Source organism: Peromyscus leucopus, chromosome X, assembly GCF_004664715.2.
Source record: "Peromyscus leucopus breed LL Stock chromosome X, UCI_PerLeu_2.1, whole genome shotgun sequence".
Classification (NCBI taxonomy): domain Eukaryota; kingdom Metazoa; phylum Chordata; class Mammalia; order Rodentia; family Cricetidae; genus Peromyscus; species Peromyscus leucopus.
In genome coordinates this window covers 60607412-60627435 of record NC_051083.1, presented here as the reverse complement: position 1 = coordinate 60627435, position 20024 = coordinate 60607412, and the positions used below count along the sequence as shown (strand labels likewise).

The 20024-nt window shown below is 37.3% G+C and overlaps 1 protein-coding gene and 1 pseudogene across 1 annotated transcript in view; both read left to right on the top strand.

The window, feature by feature from the left end:
* Tex11 (testis expressed 11) overlaps positions 1-20024 on the top strand; it is a 387858-nt gene that overhangs the window by 105646 nt on the left and 262188 nt on the right. The window contains 3 exon segments of the mRNA XM_037199204.1: positions 3921-4016; positions 6746-6827; positions 11659-11737. Coding sequence (XP_037055099.1) covers positions 3921-4016; positions 6746-6827; positions 11659-11737 — 257 coding nt within the window.
* Positions 12149-12946, top strand: LOC114708657 (annotated as a pseudogene).

Below are 20024 nucleotides of genomic sequence, written 5' to 3'. Positions count from 1 at the left end.
TAATTGAGGCGTAATTCATAAAAGGGTATATTGTTTTGATGAGACTTTTTACAACTGTGGCTGGATGTCTTTCTTTAGTCTTCCAAGAAGGGCCATTTTACTTTTTTAGAGTTACTTTTAAAAGTCATGAGGTCAACAACTTGGACTACTATGCATGTAAGTGCTAATGCAAATTAAAGCCCAAGTTGACCTCCAGCAGCAGTTCATTCTATGTTGACAGTGAGAGAACACTTTGCCTGTTAGGATACTGTTACTCGTGGACTGAAATACTGAAGAAACCCCTCCCCCTATTTTGTTTTTTTGCAAAAATCAAGGTATATTCTAGGGTTTCCTGGTTGACCTCAACAGACAAACTGAGCTGATAGTCTTAGTTCAGAAATGATCTGAATGTAGATTTACAGTCTATGCGTACAGCTGGTTAAGTGAGTTCGCTTTCACAGTTCTGCATGTATCCCATAGGCTCCCCATTAGTCACTGAACTCTTAAAACTGGTATTGTAACATTATCACAATGTTTTGCGCCAATTTTATAAACTTTACAGTGCAATATGTGTTCCTTTTCTGAGGCAAACCAAAGGTATATTTCTCAAGGTTCTGCTGCTATCAGCAGCGTTGATGGAGGATTTTTTATACATTTGTAATAGATAGAAATAAACCAGAAAAAAAAGAAGAAAAAAAAGTGGTGGAGGAAAAGGTGAACACTGCAAGAATACTCAAAAGGGCTGAGAGTTGCAAACGCCAAGAATGGCTTTGCATAGTAAATGGAATAGAACAGCTCTGAACTATAGCTTGCTTTTCCTGGTTTGGTCTGACAGAATGATTGAATGCTTTTGTACAAAAATCAGAGCCTTAAAAACAAGGATTTGGTGAGATTGTAAAAATGGTGTGCCACTTTGGCAAAACAGTTTGGTGGTTGGTCAAAATGCAAAACATTGTTACTCTGTTACTCAACCTTTCTACCCTTAGGAATATATCCTCAAACTACTGAAAATGTGCACCTATGAAACATGTACATGAAGGTTTACAGCAGTGTGTTGCTAATAGTAAAAAAGTTAAAACAACTCAAATAGCTATCAAATACTGGAGAGAAATAAAATGTGGCTTATTCATACAATAGAATATTATTAAGACATAAAAATGAATGAGAAACTGACAGATTAAATGACTTTGGTGAACCTTCATAATTTCATTTATAGATCTTTCCATTTCTAATTTATAAATACATCTGGGGTTATAAATTATAAATGTACTGCCTCCTGTCAACATTGTATACTTCTATTTGATGATTTCTGTGTCAAACATTATATGGAAATGTTTCCAAGTATTTTTTGTATTAACTGTGAATGAATAGAACAAAATAAATTGCCTGTAAAAAAAAAAAAAAAAGAAACACATACTAAATTCCAGAGAAGTATAGAGCATAGGTAAACGGCATGTTATAAAGATCATTCAAAGGTGTCCTATCCTAAAGAACCTGAATCTAATACTTAATATGTTCTATCTAAGATATTATATATACTAAGTTGTAACTATAACTGCTAGTCTTCAATCCCATCAAAGACCTGAGAAGGAACATAATGGTACCTGAGAAATGGTAGATGGATGCAAGCAACTTTCGGGAATCTTGCAAGAGTAGACCAAGACAGCTGGCAGCCTGGACAGTCACCTAATGTTTCTCAGCATTGTTGGTGCATTCAAATTGGCTACAGGCCTAGAGTATCTGACAGACCATTTTCAGAAGCAGGGTTTCTGAAAGACCATCTTACCCTGTCTTGGCAGAGTACAGTGGTCGCTTTCCTTGTGTCCCGCTTGTCCAGAAAGGACAGCATTGCATTTGTACTGTCAGCCATCAAGGCAAGGGCAGTTCTTTGCCCAGTAGGCCATTTTGTGCCAAAAAGACAAACTTCCAAATGGAAATGTCTTAGAAGCCCAACATTCTCTCGGGATCAATTGGTGCAGCCAGGAGCAATTGTGTCTCACGTCAACAGAATTCTAAGTTATTTAAATGCCATATTCTCTAGGTCTATGAAGTGCTTGAAGATTACCTGCCCATCTGACCTATGTATCTGTAAATCTGGATAACCTAACTAACGTAACTATAGAGATGACAGGCATAGGTGACTATAAATCTATAAATCTTATCTACCGAAATAACCTAAGGACTAAGGCTTCATGTAAATAAAGTAAACAGTCTATAAGCAAATGTATGGTGAAGAACGATGACTTCAAAATTGTGACAATACACAAGATATTTATAACGGAGATAGGAATATATAGTGCGATATGCAGTATGGCAATAATCTTAAATATATATCAATATACCGAATAGCCTAAACAGAAGTAGAACATATATAAAGTATGACAGATATAAATTTACATTTGTATCAATATAAAAATGTTTCAAATAAGAGTAGAAATATATGTACATTATAACAATTATAGTTGTGTATTTATATCAATACACAAATTATCTTAAACAGGAATATAAAAATAGTTTACATTTGTATCAACATATAAGAATCTATAACAGTACAAATTACAGTGCAAATTATCTAAGGTTGCTATTTTACTGTTTGTTTACTAGTATATACAATGATTTACCATCATATCTTATACCTATCCGTTCCATTTCTTCTCCCCCCCCACTTTTTTTTTTTTACAATACTGAGTTAATATTTTCTTCCACCCCCAACATCCATAACCCTGAGAATTATGAAACCTAAGGGAGAAGGGGCGTCATTTTCTTAGAATTGCTTCCTGCCGTTTAGGGGGTGATGTTATCTCTGTTGGGTACTGTGAGAAAGCTCAGATAGTTAAATCTCAGTTAGACTAACTGTAGGTTCTGCAGCAAGTTTTAGAGTAGTGGGTAAGATTGTCTGAAATTCTGGCAAGAAGTATAGTATGATGATGATTACCATGGCATCATTCTGGATTGGGTAGAGTTGTTGTTGTTGGGGCCCCATCTTCCTTCAGAAGTGTTTCACAATATTTATGATATTACTTTATATGCATCTTATTTGATCCATCTTAGTTTTTGAATTTAAATATTAAGAGAAATGATAATCCAAACATCATTCCTCTGGATTTGAAGGGAACTATATGCTTAACATTTTAAAAAAGTTAATTGGTCATCTTTGCCTTGTCCTACTATCCCTATTTTACTTAGAGACAGACACACTTATTGAAACCTCTTAGTTTTAACATTTGTTTATTAATATTTTGTTTAATATTCATAAATGCATACAATGTGTATGTATTCAATCTATTATTCCCTCTCTTCCAGTTCTTCCTATGAATCTGTAAACTCATTCCCATTGATCACAATTACTCCTTTTAGCAATTCTGTCCTAGCTGGAGACATTGAATTAATTAAATGATACTTCATTCATTTTAAAATGCAGCTAAGTTGAATTTTAAATTGGGGATGATAAAGTACTTTAATGGTAAGATGCCATTAAGAAAATAAATTGTGTTAAGCTGGACACAGTGACATTTGCATCCTAGAGAGTTCTAGGCCAGCAGGAACTACAGTGTGAGACCTTGTCTCAAAAAACTACCCCCCCCCCAACTCAAAGAAACAAACAAACAAAAACCATTACCACCAAAAATAAAATAAACAAAACAAAAACAAAGAAAAAACACAAAAAGAAAAGAAAGATAATTATTTTAACAGTTATATTAAATTTAAACAAGTCAGAAGTATAAATAATACTATCATTTTTAGACAATGTTTGGTATACACTAATGCAGTGAGATATATTTTGGTAACACTAGTGCAATGAGAATACGTGGTCGTATATGGGCAGTGCTATTACAAAAAATAACTTATGTTTGAGATGATGTCATCATTGTGCAAATGCTAGTCAGCTGTTGTGTTGTAGTTTAATTCTTCAGATAGAAGCTCTTCTCTGTTTATTATAGGCTAAAGCTCTGCGATTACTAGCCACTGTTTATTTGGATTGTGATGATGAAGAATATTATAATAAGGCCCTCATTGCTGTACTCCTAGCAAACAAGGTATGAGACATTTACTTTTAAATATTAATTTAAAATTTTCAAAGTTTTAATTCATAGCTTGAAATCCAATTTAGACATTTGCTTTAGTATGCCTCTTTAAAAAACACAGTAGATTGTTTCACTCTCTTCTATAGTACATAAAGGTAAAATAAAAAGTTGCTGTGATCTGAACTTTTGTGTCCCTCTATAATTTTTATGTTGAAATCTTAACCTTCAAGCTGACAGAATTATGTTAGGACTTTGGGAAGTGACTAGATTGAAAATGAACTTCTCTTGAATGTCATTAGCAGCCTTACTTTTTTAAAAAGGCCTGGGGTTGAGGATTTAGCTCAGTGGTAGAGTGCTTGCCTAGCAAGCTCAAGGCCCTGGGTTTAGTCCTCAGCTCTGGGGAAAAAAAGGCCTAAGGAAGCCTTAGTGACCCTTCTACCATGTATGGACACATGTTGCAAGAAGGTAGTTCCTCCAGAAGCAGGACTTTACCACATGCTGCATCTACTGTGTCCTAGTTAGGTTTCTATTACTGTGATAAACACCATGACCAAAAGTAGCGTAGGGAGAAAAGGGCTTGTTCCTCTTCACAGATTTCAGTTCATCCTCAAGGGAAGTCAAGGCAGGAACTCAAGCAGGGCAAGAATCTGCAGGCAGGAACTGAAAAAGAAGATGCCATGGAGGAAGGCTGCTTACTGACTTACTGGCTTGCTCCTCTTGGTTTGCTCAGTTTGCTTTCTGATATACCCCAGGACTACCTGCTCATGGATGGCACCTCCCTGAGATGCCTGGGCCCTTCCACATCAGTCATCAATGAAGAAAATGCCTTACAGGATTACCTGCAGACCAGTCTGATGGGGGCATTTTGTCAGTGGAGGGTCCCTCTTCTCAGATTACTCTAGCTTGTGTCAAGTTGACAAAAACAAACCCTAACCAGTGAATGCCAGTACTGCCATCTTGGAGTTCCTAGTCCCCAGAACTGTACGAAATGACTTCTCTTGTTTATGTGCCACCCAGCAGTCCTCGAAATATAAGTAAATATGTCACATTTTAAGTAAGTTTACAAGTTTGTCTTGAGGTGTATTCATAGCTGTCCTCAGCCGTGTGTGGACCTGTACCCCATGGAGTGTAGGTTGGGCAAGACTGCTTGAGATAATCAACTTAGAGGAAAATTTAGTAAGTCTTATAGTTGAAGAAGTTTCAACTGTGGACAAGCAGCCTGTTACTTTTGGGCATGTGACAGGGTAGGACATCATAGTGGGAGCTCAGAGCACTCAGCTCATAGCACCTGAGAAATAGAGGACTGGAACAGGAGAGGGGAGGGGAAGAAGAGGGAGGAGAAAGGCAGTGTGTGTTAGAGGCACTGAAGTCCCAGTCCCTCCTTCAGTATTGCTCTCCCCTTTTCCCCATAGGCTCTACCTGTTAAAGGGCTATCACCTCCAAATAGTACTATAAGCGGGGGACACTCTAATATAATAACATGGGCTTTTGTTTCACATTTCAGATCCAAATTGCAATGTTAGAAGCTATACATACATACTTTAAATACTTGGGTATGAGTGTGTATATATACATGGTATATGTCACACTAGGAAATGTTTACATTATTTTCGAAGCTGTGGGAAATCAGATTATATGATGATATGAAATCCCAAGTTAGACTGAGCTTCAAAGGAGGCAGAGTGGAAAGATACAGTACCAGAAATCCAATCACAGTAATCAATCAGAGTTCAAGTTGACTATTTTAGTTTATTCTCTGTATATGTGTCATATATACTGGTGGTTACTTTCCTTAATTTTTCATTCTTAAGTTATCATATAATGATTAGCGATAAGTATTTATAGTATGGATCCAGTAACTACAGTATTTATTTATAAGCTAATTATCATTGTAGAGGGAAGAGTTCTGTTCTGTGGGCCTAGGCTGTACATTTCTTAGTAGCTCCTACCCTCTACACTCTCTTAGGTTTAGCCAGTGGTTGTAAAGATGGCAAAAGTAGAGAAAGGCAAGAATTTACAATTGGCTTAGGGCTGGCTAATAATAACTTGGAAATATCACTCAGACAACATTGTTATTATTGGTAGACATAAAAGCTATATCCTATAGAAACAATAATACATTTTGTGTCTTCTTCTACTAGTCTTTAAAAGGATGATTATTAAAACATGCATACAAATACATTATACAGACTGAGAAGGTTACATTTAGGAATATATAACTATATATTATATAGTTATATAAAATTGTTACATGCATATATATATATGAAATTAATGAATAAACAGGTCATGAATTTGGAAAAGAGTGAGGAGGTATATATTAGAGAGTTTGGAAGGAGGAAAGTGAAAGGAAAAATATAATTATAAATCTCAAAAATAAAATAAAAATAGAAGTAGCAAAAAAACAGTAGAAAATAAATCTGATATTTAAGGTTTTCTTTAGAATATGGCATGAGATTTGCCATTTAAATATTTACATTGCCATTAAATGTTTGTCAGTCCATGGAAATGTTTCGCATACTCTTTTCCTTGTATTATTTTATTGAGATTGAATAAAGTTTCAGAAAATATCCTTGGGGGTAGAACAGATGTTATTATATGATTTATATGATGTTTTGTAGTTTTGATTCCCTTTGATTTTGAGTCATCCTGCAAAGGTTGAACAAAACAGGCAATTACTTGAAAATTGTCTTTTGCATTCCAGAGTTATAATATCATTGTGATTTCTTTGTTTAAAATAGGAGCATTTAGATCCAGCTGGGCTTTTCTTAAAGATGAGAGTCCTCATGAAAGGCAAAACATGTAATGGAGAACTCCTTGAAGGTATCATTTCTCTGTGTAAAGAACATACAATTTTGAAATATCAGCACAAAGTAATTTTGTAATTTACTAACAATAGGTATAATTTGGAGGTGGTTGAGAAGGAAACTGATCAATAGAAAAGGAATTATTGACTAGGAAGAAAGAGAGAAGAAAGAATAGGAATGAAATTAAAAGGTGCTTTTAAAAAGGAACTGAATCAAAGCAATCAGTTTCCTCTTAGTTTAGCAGAGAATTACAGCTGCTCAACCTTTATGAACATTTCTACAGTCATGAACAAAGGATTCTTGTTTTGGAGGGGTTGTGGGAAAAGGATGGCCATTTTATTGAGGGACTTGGAGATGGCCATGGGGGTTGAGGAAGTACTAAGAAGAACAATCAGATCTGTGTTCTCTGGCTGAGATATTCCTGGCCTCCTCCACAGTTGCCAAAGAGAAAAACTGTTCATTGAATGAGACTGTCTAATGATGTCCTTTTAAATAATTACTTGTATAAACATTGTTATTTATTTTTCAATTATTATTAAGGGTGTAGAATATGCAAAGAAATAAATATACTGATATATAGCTGTGTGTCATTTGGCAAGTGCCTTAACTTTTTTGTGTTTCAGTTTATCTTCAAAAGAGATAACAATAATAATAATAATGTCTATGTTATGTTGTTTGGAGAATCTTACAAGAAAATGTCTGTAAAGCATTTATCACATATATCCTGTATATCTTAGGCTGTCCTTGAATTCAGTAAATAGCTGAAGATGGACTTAAACTCTTGATCTTCTTGCTTCCATTTCCCAAATTCTAGGGTTGTAGATGCACCATGCCTGGGTATTTTAGTAATCTTTAAGAACTGAGTTATTTGTACTACATAAAATTATGTATTAGTATAATTACTGGTTATGCAATAATCATTTTTAATAATTAGGACAGTAATCAAATTTGGCAGTAGCTCTAAGTTTTGTGCTAATTTCTGTGTGTTCTAGAAATTTAGTCACTCAAAAGACCTAAGAAGACTGGGTGGTGGTAGGGCATGCCTTTAATTCTAGTATTCTGGAGGCAGAGGCTGGGGGAAATCTCTGAGTTCAAGGCTAGCCTGGTCTACAGATTGAGTTCCAGGACAGCAGGACTATACAGAAAAACTCTGTCTTGAAAAACCAAAAAAAAAAAAAAAAAAAAAGAAAAGAAAAGAAAGAAAGAAAGAAAAAAAGATCCCAGAAGCTCAAATGTAGAGGATTCTATATCACCCCCACATACACAGGCTGAAAACTATTAAGAACCAAATCCACTTTCTTGCATTAAGAGGCTAAAGAAGTTAACCTTCTAAAGGAATAGACTTACTCAAATTAATACTATGTATGAAAATAAGATATATTATTGAAATTACCAGGCTTGAAGTTGGTTATTTTTGGATTAGAATTCATCATTACAATGTTTATCTAAATGTAATATCAGAAGTAGAGTTTAAAGTAAGTTTTCTGAAATTGTTATAAATTATGAGACTTACATAAATTTAAGGTTTTTCTATTAAAATAATAGTTCATTCTAATACGCTGAGAAAGTAATTTTACAGTCTGATCAATTTTGTACTGCTGGCGACTGTGCATGCTAGGCAAGTTCTGTACTACTTAGCTACATCTCTATCAGCTGCATCCCTGCTGTAGTCTGTGCATTTCTTTCTTTTTTTTTTTATTTTACAATACTATTCAGTTCTACATAATAGCCACAGATTCCCTTGTTCTCTCCCTTCCTGCCCCCCTCCCCTTCCCCCCATCCCACCCCCCATTCCCACCTCCTCCAGATCAAGGTCTCCCCCGAGGACTGGGATCGACCTCATAGACTCAGTCCAGGCAGGTCCAGTCCCCTCCTCCCAGATTGAGCCAAGCGTCCCTGCATAACAAAGAGCTAAAGAGGCCCACAGAAATCCACAAAGATACCTCCACAAAAGACTTCTGGCAATGGTCAAGAGACAGCCAGGACTGACCTACTCTGGTGATGGGATGGCCAAACACCCTAATAGTTGGGCCAGAAACCCCATCCAAGGACTGAGGAATCTGGATGCAGACATCCACGGCTAGGCCCCTGGTGGAGCACTGGGAGTCTAATTAGTGAGGAAGAGGAGGGTTTATATGAGCGAGAATTGTTGAAACCAAGGTTGGATAAAGCACAGGGACAAATAACCAAATGAATGGAAACACATGAACTATGAACCAAAGGCTGAGGGGCCCCCAACTGGATCAGGCCCCCTGAATAGGTGAGACAGTTGATTGGCTTGATCTGTTTGGGAGGCAGCTGTGCGGTGGTGCCGGGTCCTGGGCTCATTGCATGAGTTAGCCATTTCTTTTTTATTAAGAAATTTTTGTTCATTTTACATACCAATCACAGATCCTCCTCTCTTCCCTCCTCTCACTCCCCCCAGCCTTCCTTCCCCAACCTACCTCCTATTCCCTCTTTCAAAAAGGTAAGGCCTCCCATGGAGAGTCAGCAGAGTCTGATACATTCAGTTGAGGCAGGTCCAAACCCCTTCCCCCTGCACCAAGGCTGTGTAGGGTATCCCACCATAGGTAATGGGCTCCAAAAAGCCAGCTCATGCACCAAGGATGGATCCTGATCCTACTGCCAGGGGCCCCTTAAGCAGATCAAGCTTATGCAGAGGGCCTAGTCCAGTCCCATGGAGGCTCCACAGCTGTTCATGAGTTCCTTTGTCATCAGGGAAATACAAATGAAAATGACTCTGAGATACCATCTTAGATCTGTCAGAATGGCTAAGATCAAAAACACTGATGACAGCTTATGTTGGAGAGGATGTGGAGCAAGGGGAACACTCCTCCACTGTTGGTGGGAGTACAAACTTGTACAGCTACTTTGGAAGTCAGTATGGCAGTTTCTCAGAAAACTGGGAATCAATCTACCTCAAGACCCAGCTATATCAATCTTGGGCATATACCCAAAGGATGCTCAATCATACCACAAGGACCCTTGCTCAACTATGTTCATAGTAGCATTATTCGTAATAGCTAGAACCTGGAAACCACTGAGATGCCCCTCAACCAAAGACTGGATAAAGAAAATGTGTTACATATACACAATGGATTTCTACTCAGCAGTAAAAAACAATGACATCATGAAATTTTCAGGCACATGTTTATTTCTTTATAAAAGTATTTTCCTTTTAGAACGATTAGTTTAATTGCAGGCATTTGACTTTCGCTGATAATTTTACCTTTTTATTTTTTAAATTTTTTTCAAGACAGGATTTTTCTGTATAGCTTTGGAGCCTTTCCTGGAACTCACTCTCTATCCCAGGCTGGCCTTGAACTCACAGAGATCCACCTGCCTCTGCCTCTCAAATGGTGGGATTAAAGGCATGAGTCACCACCACCTGTCAATTTTTATAACAGACAAGTTAAAAAACATTTTTTTGAGACAAAGTCTCCCTTTATAGCCTTGGCTGGCCTAGAACTTGTGTAGACCAGACTGGCTTTGAACTCAGAGATATCTGTATGCCTCTGCCTCCCAAGTGCAGGGATTAAAGATGTGTGACACCATACCTGGCTAAAAATTATAAAGTAGACAATTATTTTTATCGTGAAATGATATCACAAACTCATCAAAGGAAAATTTGGAAGGTACTAAAAATACCCATGGTTCCAATATCTCCTGGAACAGGGGTTCTCAACCTGTGGGTTGCAACCCCTTTGGGGGTTGCCTAAGATGTTCATAAAACATAAATATTTATATTATGACTCATAATAGTAGAAAAATAGAGTTATGAAGTAGCAACAAAATAAGTTTATGGTTGGGGTCAGCACACCATGAGGAACTGTATCAAAAGGTGGCAGCATTAGGAAGGGTGAGAACCACTGCCCTAGAGTATAATCTTGATAGTAAGGCTTCTTGTGTATTTTGTTTAGTGCTATATTCCTAGTACAAATATAGTGACAGATTCAGAGAATATACTCATTAAACATTTGCAGAATTAATCATTAAATATAAACATAATAAATTTTAGCAATTTGATATGTTGTATTTTCTTAGTCTACTTTGTGTGTTTTATAGAATTAATATTGCATATAAATTTGTTTTTAAATTGTTCACTTACTGGTAGTCTACAATATTTTTATGTTAGTGTTTAGTCATTTTTCCATGTTATTTAATACTCAGCAATGGTTATATGATAATTTATGGCTACACCATAGTTGACATTTCATGGTGTTCCTTTTCTGTTTTTGTAGTATAAACTCTTAAATATCTTTTTTTAGAAACTCTTTTTTTCATATTTCAGATGACTTTTCATAAGTACAATTTCTGAAGAAAGGGAATAACAGTAATAGGAACTGTCACTTATTTAATGTTTAGTAAGTGCTAGATACATTGCTTTATTTTCTCCATATATTATATCATGGAATCCTCTTAATAACATAAATTGGTAGTATAGTCACCATTTACATGTGACAAAACTAAGGTAAAGAACAAGGAAGTAACTTGCCTATAGCTGTACAGGTGGCGTCTGACTTCAGAGTCCAAGGTCTTAACCAGGTGTTCTTAGCATAAAGTGTTGCCAAGCTGATTACAGAAGGTTTGCACTTGGTTACCTTGTGGTCCATATAAGGGTGTCTATGTCACTACCCTCTTTCTTGTAGTGGATATTAATATGTTAAAATATTTTGGTGAATTACTAGATAAAATATGGTATATGGCAAACATTTAATATGGCTGTTTTGAGCAGAAAAATTATTAAAAACAACTAAGCTTCCTGTAAATGATGTTCACATGTTTTATTCATTGTCATTCTTTTTTTCTTTGTTAGTATGATTAATTAATTAATTTTTCTTTGTTAGCGGTCATGGAAATACTACATCTTGCTATGCCTTTGGAGTTCTGTCTGAGCATTACTCAATTCCTGATTGATAATAAAAGGTATGGAAAATTGATTTTTTTCTTTCTATGATGAATAACTTTTTTTCTGTGGTTTTTATAAACACATTGAATATATATTCCTGTTCTTAGAAAGCATAATATTATTGTACTGATCAATATAGTACTGCTTTCTAAGTCACTTAAATAATAGTAAAATTAGGGCTGGAGAGATGGCTCAGCGGTTAAGAGCACTGGCTGCTCTTCCAGAGGTGCTGAGTTCAATTCCCAGCAACCATATAGTGTCTCACAACCATCTCTAGTGGGATCTGATGCCCTCTTTTGACATAAAAGTGTACATGCAGATAGAGCAATCATATAAAAACAAATAAATCTTTAAAAAAATAGTAAAATTAATTTTGAAGTTCGTGTCAAAGGAATGAAAAAAAGCCACCCTACAATGGTTTTGTCAAAATGGCCCAAGATGGCAGCACTGCTGAGCAGTAAAGTTCCAATGGGCTAGTGAAGAAAGTCATGTGGGAGAAGGCTGTGGAGCTAAGGAACATTCACAAAGAGCACAGCAGTAACTTTAAAGCTGTGTATTCCTGTTGATGCTTATTGTCTCCATAAAACCAAGTTGAGAGGGAGAAAGGGCAACTTAGCTATCTGTGTGATTATCCTCCTGTTTATCTTGAGTGTCATCCATCCACTCATAATGCTTGTCATCTGAGCTGTGATTTGCATTGGGCCAAATGGCTGTGACAGCATGGAGTTTCCTGAAAGCCGTCGACTGCAATTCAAGCAAGTAGCCATTGTTTTTATAAGAGCACAGTAGGAGGAAGGTGAAATGAAAACTTGGTCATTACTGGCAACAACCAGCCTATTTTTCAGCAAGGGACAACAGAGCTGAGTATAGAAAAGAACAAAACCTCTATCGTGTAGTTTTTCCACCTAAGGACACAAAATGTCTTATTCAGCAGGACTCTGAGAGTTTCATTTGCTAAGTGGAATGAAAAGTTTGAATGTTCAGAAAGCATCAACTGAAAGGATTAACAGCAGTTCTACCAGTGCTTTAAATATCAGAGTTGAAAACAGCATCATCCTCAGTGGAACTGTGATGGTTAACCTAACTTGTCTGCTCAGTTCCTCCAGCAGGGACCAGGGAGGATTGAGTGCAAGCTCTGCATAGGTGCCTTCGGCACTCTCTTCAAAGTGCAAGTAACAGGCCACAACATGGGCTGCCAGGTCTCAGACAGCCCTTATCCTCATTAGAAGATCCATCCCCAGGGGCCAGGATGCTCAGATCTCAGCTTGACCTTTTCTTTTTGAGAACTTATGGGACCCATGCTTTTACAGAATTCGGGATAACTTATAATTATTTCAACTGGGGAGCACCACTGTATCTATTATGCACCCTCCTTATTTAAGGGATGTTGAGTGCCTAAATTCTAATATGCTTTTTTTAGTTGTACTAACCTTCAAATGTCAGTTCTCTGAAATAATTATGAGAAATTAATAATAATTAATCATGCCAAGCAGTGGTGGCACACACCTTTAATTCCAGCACTTGGGAGGCAGAGGGAGGCAGTTCCAGGCCAGTCTACAGAGCAAGTTCCAGGCCAGCCAGAGCTACATGAAGAAACTCTGTCTCAATAAACAAACAAAGAGAGAGGGAGGGAGAGAGAGAGATATTAATAAAATCAAAATTAATCTTAAAAAACCCAAGATCATAAGAGTTAAGCTACATTAATGTGCATGTCAGACAGAGTATGTAAAGCAGGGAGAAATGAGTAGGTGTTGTTTTACAGTCTGTATGTTCTTTGGATTTATTTTCATGGGATCTTTAATGTCTAAAGAGTCTTTAAAGAAGACATTTTTAGTGTTTGTCAAACTTTATCATCATCAAAATCAATGTGGAATAACCACCTGAAAAGATGTTCAACTATCATTAGCCATCAGGGAAATGCAAACCGAAACCACAATGTGAAGTCAGCTACTGGGCTGGCTGTAATTTTTCAGTCTTGGGGCCACTCTGGGTGTTAGGGTTCAGATTATGACTGTTCTCAAATATGATTGAATTCTGGCTTCAGATTCGAAACATTCTCAGATCATTACAGTGTGTGGGTGGAGTAATAGACTAGCAGGTGAGAGAAAGGGACTGACTTCAGAAGCCTCTTAATATGCTTCAAAGTCCAGCTCCACAGAGGGTGACAGAGCAATACTAGGGGCATCCTGGATGGGGCCTTGTTGCATGACTAGTCCCAAGAGGATGGATATGGGCTGGGAAGAGGGCTGAGGAAAGCAGCAGTGGCCGGACCAGGGGTACCTAGAGAGTGCTTGACTTCCTGCCCTAACTTTCTTCATTGATGAACTGTGATGTGGAAGTGTAAGACAAATAAACCCTTTCTTCTCCAAGTTGCCCTGGGTCATGGTTATTTATCATAGCAATAGAAAGCAAAGTAGGACACCATGTTTCAAGTTATTATATCTTTAGAATATATTGTATTAGAATGTTTGATTTTAAAAATCACTGAGTTGATTACTTGAGTTTCATTATCATTAGGTGAATTTTGGCTTGGGATTAGGACATAACTTTCAACAATTTCTAAAATGGCCCTAAACAAACTGCTACCATTTTGCACATAGGTTTATGTGAAGCAATGTTTTCATTATTGATGATTATAAAATAAAAATGTCTGTCCACTCTGAAAAATGCGATATTATGCAGTATCAAATATCCAGCCAACAGTTTTTCTTTTTATTCTTTTCTCATATAATATATTCCTGATTATAATTTCTCCTCCCTCCACTCCTCCCAGTTCTTCCTCTTTCCCTCTCCTCTGGATCCACTCCTTTTCTGTCTCTCATTAGAAAAGAACAGGCTCCTAAGAGACAGCAATCTGTGTGGTTGTATGTATTGTTATCCCATGGCATAGTTCACTCTCACATGTGATCTGGGTTAGCTGACTTTGACGATATTCTGTCATAAATGGACATGTTGCTGGTAGAATTTCTTTCAGAATGCATGAGCTTTATAGTTATTTATTGCTTTGTAACATGCAACCTTAAAACTTACTGGTTTGTCTCATTAAATAACTCAACTTGGGTGGATGTTGCTTGGGAGGTTTTGTGGATGCAATCAGAGAGTGGCTGGTGCTAGAAATATCTAAACTTACAGAAAATTCTAAAAAATGGCTGGACTAACTATTCATTATGCTTTCTTCACTTATATACCTGTTGCCTGAAATGTTTGAAACATCTGGAAGTTAATCAGGTATCTCCCTCTTTCGTCATATGTCTAGCTTAGATTTCCTTATAACATGAAATGCCTGAGGAAGTTGGATATCTTATATCATGATTTGGTTTATCCAGAGTTACAAGAAGTAAGAAACTAGAAGACAAGACTATATTAACATCAGAAATCAACAAGCCTCAGGAAATTATAGCAAGGATTGATAAACCAGATTGTATCCCATTGAAAAGCTATATAGTGGGGACTGGAGAAATGGTTCAGTGGTTAAGAATGCATAATGTTTTTGCAGAGGCCCTGAATTGGATTCCCAGCACGGATGTTGGGCAGCTTACAACAGCCTCTAACTTCAGCTCCAGAAGGATCTGACAGCTTTGGCCTCCATGAGCACCTGTACTCACATGCATATACCCACACATACACACAGAGACATACACATAATTATAAATACACTTTAAAAAACAATCTGCACAGCAAAAGAAACAGTGGTACAAAGAGATGGTCTATGGAATAAAAGAAAATATTCACCAGCTATTCATTGGACAGGAATTAATAACTAGAATATATAAAGAACTAAAAAAGTTTTGAGCACTAAGCTTCTAAATAATCCAATCAGTAAGTAGGCAGGTGAGCTGAATGAAGCAGTGCAAGTGGAGCTAGTGAGATGGCTTGGTGGGTAAAGGCACATGTTGTGCAAGCCTGGTGACCGTGTTCGAGTCCCAGAACACATCTAAAGATGATTGGAAAGAATGACTCCACAAAATTATCTTCTGACCTCCACATGCATGCCCATGTACACATTATGCACTCATGAACACATGCACACACACTAATAATACGATAAAACTTAAAAAAAAAGTACAAATGGCCAGTAAACACATGAAAGACCTTCAGCAAATGGTGCTGTTCAAACAGGATTGCTGTATGTAGAAGAATGAAACAATATCCTTTGTAGCAGGAATTTTAAAAGTTCTTATTAACAAAATCAAACCTGAGGCGAGTTATTGGGGTCCATGCTGGTAGATCAGAGAGACAGAACAAGCCACAGCTATCTCACCTCGCCGGATCCTCAGCTGGTCTTGTCTCCTCAGACTGGAGGCCTCTGAGTTCTCATCCGGAATGGGTCTCAGCTGAATTACTGCTCAAGAGCCTGAATGCTTAACCAGCCAAAATCTTAACCAGCCAAATGCTTAACCAGGCCAAAATGCCTCTAGTTTCTTGCCCTCACGCCTTATATATCTTCCTGCTTTCTACCACCACTCCCTGGGATTAAAGGCTGGCTTTCTGGGATTAAAGGCGTGTGTCACCATGCTTGGCTATTTCCAATGTGGCCTTGAACTCACAGAGATCCAGAGGGATTTCTATTTCTGGAATGCTAGGATTAAAGGTGTGAGTGCCACCATTTTCTAGCCTTTGTATCTAGTGACTGTCTGTTCTCTGACCCCAGATAAATTTATTAAAGTACACAATATTTTGGGGAACAAATACCACCACAATCCTTATCTCTCACTTTACACAAAATTGGACTCCAAATGGATCGGGAACCTTAACATAGGACTGGATCAACAGTCTTACCCACTTGTGAGCCCTGCGAGTTCCAGTAATGACTGGCCTGGGAAGATACCTCCACTGGTGGAAACTAGTGTAATGAATGTTTGAAAGTAACCAACCACTTTCTGATTGGATTTAAAGCTAGAGCTACAAGATGGAACCATGCCTCATACCTTCAACTGAGCAATAAACCTATGGCTGATTAGGTCATAGACCCTACAGGAGAACCTAGTAGTATTATTCTGCTAAATGGACAGTAATTAACTGCCACCTATACCCCAAATTAGTGCATCTTTCAAGCCTCCTAAAGAAGCTTCTTTTTGTAGATGATTGTCAGAACCAGCCGATGAGTCAGCTAGGGTAGCTGAGTAGGACATGAGGCTGGTGAAAAAACAGAAGAATAGACGGAGACAGAAAATCAGCGCTGGGAGGGCTTCTGGTCAATACCAAGCGAGCTCTGAGTTTATTTCACAGCCAGCTTACATACAAACTGAAAAGCTAAAGTGGAACAAAGCACAGCACAGGTGGTCTAGACTGTCCTTGATTCAAGGAACAGGCAGTTTCATTATCTCAAACATGTGCCACCTGCTACCATCAGCAGCCTGCCTAGAATTGGACATTTGCTAAATAATTACTTATTTCCCACAAGCTGATCAGGACTTCTCACAGCCCTGTACTTTCCCTAGGAGCCTTATCAGAGCTTTCTCACAGCTTCTGAAGAGACTAGAGCAAGCAGTCTTTGAACTCTTTTGGGTCAGAATGGACTTCAGCTTCAAGCCGAGTCCTGTGGGAAACTGAGTTACTGTGGGCTCCCACAAATGATGAGGTCAGTGTACAGAGAATAAGAAATTGTAGTGTTCAGCTCTAAATAGGACACCTATATCACAGCCCCTTTCTCCAAAGCTCAGGAGTCACTGCAGAAGAGGGGTGGAAAAATTCTAAGAGCCAAGGAGGGTATATGTTTGCAGCAAAACAATATTGGCCAGAAACAACAGGACAGTTGCATACATGAACTCACAGTGGTTATGATTGCATGCACAGAACTTGCACAAAATCAAGCCAGGCCAAATCCCAGCATGGTTGGGGAAGGAGTCCTTAGTTGCCATCCCTATCTGAGGAGCTATTGACAATTGATGGCTGCTAGGGAAGGGAGAGTCAGTTTCCTTCAGAGATACAGGTTGTGAGAGGCTACCCATGCTCTAGTAGATGGTCCCACACCTGTGCACATACAGATAGTATGTGCATAAATGGACTCAGTAGGTAGTGTTTGAAAAGCAACCAAATAACTTGGAAGGGAAAGTGATGGAAGTGGTAGGGAGGAACTGGAGAAAAGTGAAGGGGGGTGGATTTGATCAAAACATTATATACTAGTATGACTAGTACTACAATAAGTTAAAAAGTGTTCAACATAGCCACCAAGGAAGTGTAAATTTAAACTACTGCTTTAAATTTCTCACCCTGTTTGGAATGGCTGTAATTAGGTACTTCCAAACCAGCAAACACTTGTGAAATTGTAGCAGGGAAAGGAAATTTTTTTCATTAGTTACTTAATTTCTTGATCATATTCACCCTTCCCATCCTACTCTTCCCATATCCACCCCTTTCCTTTCCCACCCAACTTTGTGTCCTTTTTGTAGCCCTGCTAAGGCTAATACATGGTGCCCAAATATTCTTGCATGTGTGGCTTTCCACTGGAAAATGGTTATCATGATCTCAGAGAAAACTGACCATTTGAGAAGGAACTCTTTTATGCTACTAGTGAGAATAGCCCAGCCACTGTGGGAATTAGTATGGGGAGGCCTCAATAATGAAAAATATAACTATCATATGATTCAACATACCGTTTTTGGTTATATACTTGAAAGAATCAAAGTACACTTATAATAGAGATACCTGTATACCCATGTTTATTGTTGAGTTTTGGAATTGGTGTGTCTGTCAATAGTTGGATTAATAAAGAAGTGTTTTAAATATACAGAATGAGTCTTACTTGGATAAAAAAATTATGTCATTTTAAAGAAAATAGTTTTAGCCAATGAGTGTCTTCTTAAGCAAAATAACCCAGAATCAAAGACAATATATGTTTTCTCTCATGTGTAGCAATTAAAATAAGAGAGACAGGAAAGTAGAAGAGGACTATTAGCCATATGGGTGGGGGAAGGGCCTAAGTAAGGGTTAATGATGTTATGAATATGATCATAGTATGTTATATATATATATATGAAAATGTCATAGTGAAACAATTACTTTGTATAGTTAAAATATGCTTGTAATAAAAAACAAACCACAGAGCCAGTCCAGATTCCAGGAGAAAAGATTTTTACCAGGATGTGAATACCAAGAAGCACAGTTCATTGGGAGGATATATTTAGAAACTAGCTATTACAGTGTGCTAGATACACTAGTCCCACCCCACTTTGATGTGGAATTAGAGGATTTTCAATACTATGCAAGTTACCCCCAAGTCTCTATCCTCTGTTTCTTATATAAGCTGAAGCTGATCTCTTATATTGCTTAAAAATGTGCTTGACAGAAAAGCCTGGATTCAAAATATAAACGGTCTCTATTGCTTGTCACACAGTGGAGAATTGGATTAATGTTTGCAGTTCTTCTGTAACCATAATCAATTGTTCCTAGGTTCCATTAATTTCTGACTTAATAGATTTTCCTAGCTATTTTTTTATTCTCATTTCTTTTTGGTTTCAATATTCTCATCCCTGATTTTTTTTTTAATCATCCTGATTGCATTTGCTTTTTAATTACAGAAATCTTTCACAGTTTCTAAGCACTGACTATATTTTCCTAGTCTCTGGCTCTGCACTGGATTTATTCTCATATTTATTCTGTTATTTTTCTTGAGGTAAATAATAATGAGATGGATGGGATTATTTAGTTTTATGTAATTCTTGTTGAATATTTGATAAAGCATGATGTATTTTTCAGTATTGACCCATATTTTCATTTTAAAATCATCAATACTGAGTCAGTATTAAAAACATCAGCAATCTGTTTAGGGTCATTTCAGAAATTGTTGGAAATTCTGTCCTTATTTGAAGCCAAACTGCGTGAAACAGCAGAAGGTTACCCAGGCCTACCCCATTCCTCCTCCCCACATGGCTAGCTAGCTTGTCCACTGTTTTGTTTTGAGACCTGGTCACTCACGGAATCTGGAGCTGGCTGTTTCCTCTGGACTGAGTGGCCAGCAGAACCTCAGATCCTCTTGTCTTTGCCACCTCCTCAGGTTGGTTTGGGTGGGGCTGAAGAGTTGTATAAATTTTACATACTAACTTCATATTGGATGTGTGGTATGAAATATTTCCTTTGTGGACTACCTTTTCATTTTGTTAAATGTTTCCTTTGCTGTATAGAAACATTTTAGATTTATATAGTCCTATTTGGTTATTTTTGCTTTTGTCTGTTGTATTTTAAATCATTACCAAGATCAATGTCAAAGAGTTTGTTCCCTATTTTTTTCTTTTAGGTGTTTTATGGCTTCAGTTATTATGCTTAAGTCTTTAATATATGTAAGATTAATTTTTGTGAATAGTG